Source organism: Egretta garzetta, unplaced genomic scaffold (assembly GCF_000687185.1).
Source record: "Egretta garzetta isolate BGI_Z169 unplaced genomic scaffold, ASM68718v1 scaffold135, whole genome shotgun sequence".
NCBI lineage: Eukaryota > Metazoa > Chordata > Aves > Pelecaniformes > Ardeidae > Egretta > Egretta garzetta.
Genome location: NW_009259594.1, coordinates 1,740,031 through 1,744,289, shown reverse-complemented (window position 1 = coordinate 1,744,289; position 4,259 = coordinate 1,740,031). Strand labels below are relative to the sequence as shown.

The window sequence follows — 4,259 nt, the reverse complement described above, 5'->3', positions numbered from 1 at the left end:
CAGGCTCTTCCCCGCAGATCCCAGGTGTGGCGCAGCAGCTGGAGGCGCTGGGCAATGTGTCCGACTCCAACATAGCGGCCGATTTAGAGAAGGTAAAGGGTCCCCCCCACACCCGGGCACAGGGCTGTGTGCTCCCGGTGCTGCGCTGTGAGAGGGTGGCTTGGGAAGAGCCCCACCAGGAGTTAATCGCTGTCACACGAGGGAAGGGTTGGCCGGAGGTCTGCCTTGGCCGGAGGTCTGCCTGCTGTCCCCACCGCCCTTGGGCGCTGGTGTGGTGGACGGGGTGCTGCAGGGAGCCTGGCTGTCCTGTGCCGCAGGGATCTGTGGAAGGAGAGGAGGTGCTGCTCTGCCCAGGGCTGCGGGCAGGGACGTGAGCTGTATGCTGTGCCCCCCCCCCACAGGTTAACAGCACGCTGGACACGACCCCCGCCAAGGTGCAAGAGCAGTCCCAGGACGTGGTGACGAGTAAGCAGGGCTTTGTGCCCCGTGTGCCGAATTATCCCTCTCCCAGGGCCCCCTCCTCCCTTCTCACCCCATCCCTGCCTGGAGACCTCCCCTGCTGCCACCCTGCTGCCTGTAGCCCTGGCTGTCCCCAAGTGCCATCGTGCTGACCACAACTTGCCCCCTTCCCATCCTCTCTGGGTCCCCGCTGCTCCAGGCAAGCAGGACCCGGGCGGCAGCTGGCAGTGCCAACCTGTCCCCATCCCCTGCAGAGACCCAGGACGAGCTGGGCCTCATCAGGCAGGACATCAGGAGCTTGCAGGAGAAGTTGCCGTTTCCAGATGTGGAAGAGAGCATTGGGACCTTCATGGACAATGCTGTATCGGTGATGGAGGAGCACAGGGAGCCGGTCATCACCTTGGATAGGCTCAGGTAGGCGAGGGGCTGCTGCATCCCCCAGCTCCCTTGTCCGGAGAGGCTCGAGCTCTCCATCCTCCAGTTGCCAGAGGTGGGGGCTTGGTGGTGGGGCTGTGGGTGCAGGGTAGCCAGAGCTGTGCCTTGCAGCCCCCTGTGCCTTTTCCCTGCCAGGGTACCTGGGGGCTTTTTCTTCCCCATGAAGGCAGCTGGTGGGATGTTGGGTGCTGCTCAGGGTGCCAGGTCCTGCTGTCTGACTCCTGCCCTTCCTCTTGCCCCAGGTGGAGAGTGGGTATCCTCCTGTGCTGCATGGTGCTGCTGGTGGTCATCTGCAACGTTGTTGGGCTGCTGCTGGGGCCCCTGGGGCTGAAGGAAAGCGTGCTGCCCACCCAGCGCAGCAGCCTCTCCAACGTCGGTGGGAACTTCTTCATGGCGTGAGGCTCCCTCAGCTGCTGAGGACATGTGCGGGAGCGGTGGGATGGGTGGGCAGGACCGGCCTGGGGATGCTCAAGCTCCTAAATCATCAAATTACTGCGGCTTAATGCCTGCCCCGTGGCAACTCACGGTGCAGGTGGTAAATGCAAGGGTAAAACACGGTGCCAGCGGATGGTGTTCAAGCAGAGCCCGTTCCCCCCTTGCTGGCGGGGGCCTGGCAGCTTGTGCATGGTCCCGTGGCTCTGTGGGCAGGCGGTGGCTTGCAAACCTGGGGGAAGCCACACTGGTGTCTGAGCCCCATGGTGCAGCCCGGCCGGGCTCGAGGGTCTGAAGGCAGGGTGGAGATGTGCTTGTGGAAATGGTGATGCTTCCTGGTGCTGCCGGGGGGCACAAGGGTTGTGCAGGCTTTAGGCTTTCCCAGCTGGAGGCAGTGCTAGCACTGATGCCGGGGCACCTCTGTTCTGGCAGAGGGGTCGGCTTCAGCTTCATCTTCTCCTGGCTGCTGATGCTGCTAGTGCTGATCACCTTCGTGCTGGGCGGGAACACCTACATGATCGTCTGCGAGTCCTGGCGCAGCCAGCAGCTCTTCCAGGTGAGCTCCCCATGGGGAGACGCCCCTGTCTGGAGCCACCGCTGCCTTTCCAAGGGCTGCTGGTAGAGAGAAAGCAGCGCTGGCCAGTTTGGGATGCTCTTCCCGGGTGTCCTGCCCTGCACTCTGTCTAGATTCTCCATCTTTTCCCTTGCTCTCAGCTCCTGGACACCCCTGGCCTGATCCCTGGCTTCAACCTGTCAGAGCTGCTGGGCCAGGAGGGTGGCACAGCAAACTTCTCGGAGATTTACAGGTGGGTCCCAGTTCCAGCGCTGTGTCTTTGGGGAGGGGTATGGCTGCTTGGTGGCCTCAGGTGCTCCCCAGGATGGGGGCAACTTGCCCTACCTGCCCTGGCTGCGGGCAGGCAGCGCTGCCAGGGAAGGAGCGAGGTGCAACTTGCCCATACGGGTGAGGGCACGTTCCTGGGAGGGGGCGGCCCTCGCCTGCCCCTTTTCAGCCCCGTGCCCCCCACCGCAGGCAGTGCCAGCGAGATGCTGCCCTGTGGCAAACACTGCACCTGGACCAGAGCACATCCCTGGATGAGGTCTTGAACATCAGTGAGGTGAGTGCGGGGGTGCCAGGGTCCAGGGGGGCAGAGCTGGGGGTGCAGGGCTGGTGCTGGCAGGGGCAGCCAGGGGCTGGTACTGTGCCCCCGTCATGGCTCCCCTCGCCCCAGCAGTACACAGGAGAGATCTCCACGGCCTTCGAGAAGATGAACATCACCCTCAGCCCCATCTCACTGCTCAACCAGACCCAGAGGGAGTTGCTGCTGAATGCCAGCTGGGCTGCACAGCCCCCCGACTTCACCCCCACCCTGGAGCAGGTGGGCTGGGAACACCCTGGTGTTGGGGTAGGGGGGACCGGATGCGTGTTGAGGGGGTCCGTTGCCCCTTCCCCTTTGCTGCTGTGGGAGTCCTGCTGCAGGCTCCCAGGGTGTCCCCTGCCACCCATGTCATGCCTTGGGGCAACTGGGCACTTCCTCCACCTGGGATGCCCTGGCTCCACTCTGCCCCATAGGGATGGGGTATAGCCCCCCGTTAGCCCCGTGTCCCCAGTCTCACGGCTCTGTCTCTGCCTTTTCCAGCTGGATCAGAACATGACCCAGGGAAGCCTCCTAGATCTGGCTGCAGAGCTGGAGCAGCTGGCAGACAAGGAGGTGAGAGACCACAGCACCCTGGGGCCATGGCCACACTGTCCCGAAAGCCACTGCAGACCTGCCTGGGTGCTGATGGGAGGCGAGGCCCTTCACCCTCGCCCAGCTCTGTTCTCCAGCCCGGCGCCCCTATCAGATGGCTGTGGTGGGGCAGGGACCCCGTGCTGGGGGGCACCGCTGACTGCAGCTCCTACAGGGCACGGATGTGAAGGAGCACCTGAAGACTGATGCTCGCAGTCTGAGGGAGCTGGACAAGGAGATGCAGATGAGCTTCTCCAGGCCTCTGGTGAGCAGAGCCAGGGTGGGGAAGGTCCTGGGGATGCTGGCTTGGGCTCCCCCAGAGCTCGGAGCCTGCTGCTGGGGTCTTAGCTGAGCCATGGGGTCCATCCCTCTGACCCCTCTCTCTCCATCTCCAGCAAAGCCTGAAGGAGAACATCCACTCAGTGCAGAAAGGGGCTGTCCAGCTCGAGGTAAGCGGCACAAGGGGGCGTCCTGGGCACACCCCACTCTGGGGCACCCTGCAAAGCACCCGTGAGGTCCCGCAGTGGAGATGGTGGGGGCTAACCTGCAGTCCGGGGGGCTGGTGGCTGCTGTGGGACTTCCCGAGCATGCACTGTAGGGGCTGCTCATGGGGCAGAGGGAGGGGGCCCACGCCACGGACCCTGCCAGGTGCAGGCTCCCTGCCCCCCATGACACTTGGGTAGTGTGTGATGGCTGGGGACACTGCAGCTCAGAGATGCTGCGCCCCAGGGACTGCTGCCAGGCAGGGTGGGGGAGATGTGGGGACCCCACTTCCCCATCACGCTGCTGAGAGCACCTTTTCCCCCCAGGCACAGACGAAAGCTGCGCTGGACAAAGCCAGCGAAACCCAGGAGTTCCTGAAGAGGGAGATGGTGAACATCATCAAGAACGTGAGCTCGCCTTGCCCTGCTGCCGAGTCACCCGGTGGGGATGTGACCGGACCCCCCCAACAAAACCACGCTCTGCGCAGGGATGCCAAGCAATGTCTGGCTGCTCTTCCTGCCCTGTCACCTTCCCCGGGGGTCCCCTGCACCCGTGGGTGCCCCCTCCCCTTCTGGCACCCCAAGCAAGGGGCTGGGGGAGGGATGGTGAGGCTTGCAGCCCCATTGCTGCGGGGTGAGGTGGTCTGAAAGCCCTGATCCTTATGCAGAGAGCATGCGGGGCATGGAGTGGGCTGGGGGTGCAGCATCTCCACTCTCTGTTTGC

The 4,259-nt window shown here is 64.1% G+C and overlaps 2 protein-coding genes across 2 annotated transcripts in view; one reads left to right on the top strand and one right to left on the bottom strand.

Annotated features, from left to right (window-relative positions):
• HPS6 (HPS6 biogenesis of lysosomal organelles complex 2 subunit 3) overlaps positions 1-4,259 on the bottom strand; it is a gene marked incomplete at its 5' end in the record, with an annotated part of 19,384 nt that overhangs the window by 6,472 nt on the left and 8,653 nt on the right. The gene's annotated exons all lie outside the window — the stretch shown is intronic.
• LOC104125641 (prominin-1-A) overlaps positions 1-4,259 on the top strand; it is a 10,527-nt gene that overhangs the window by 3,540 nt on the left and 2,728 nt on the right. Inside the window, exons 7-18 of the mRNA XM_009638112.2 lie at positions 4-92; positions 402-465; positions 714-873; positions 1,137-1,289; positions 1,759-1,882; positions 2,041-2,132; positions 2,357-2,441; positions 2,559-2,702; positions 2,964-3,035; positions 3,229-3,318; positions 3,449-3,502; positions 3,863-3,949. Coding sequence (XP_009636407.1) covers positions 4-92; positions 402-465; positions 714-873; positions 1,137-1,289; positions 1,759-1,882; positions 2,041-2,132; positions 2,357-2,441; positions 2,559-2,702; positions 2,964-3,035; positions 3,229-3,318; positions 3,449-3,502; positions 3,863-3,949 — 1,214 coding nt within the window. The remainder of the gene's footprint in view (positions 1-3; positions 93-401; positions 466-713; positions 874-1,136; positions 1,290-1,758; positions 1,883-2,040; positions 2,133-2,356; positions 2,442-2,558; positions 2,703-2,963; positions 3,036-3,228; positions 3,319-3,448; positions 3,503-3,862; positions 3,950-4,259) is intronic.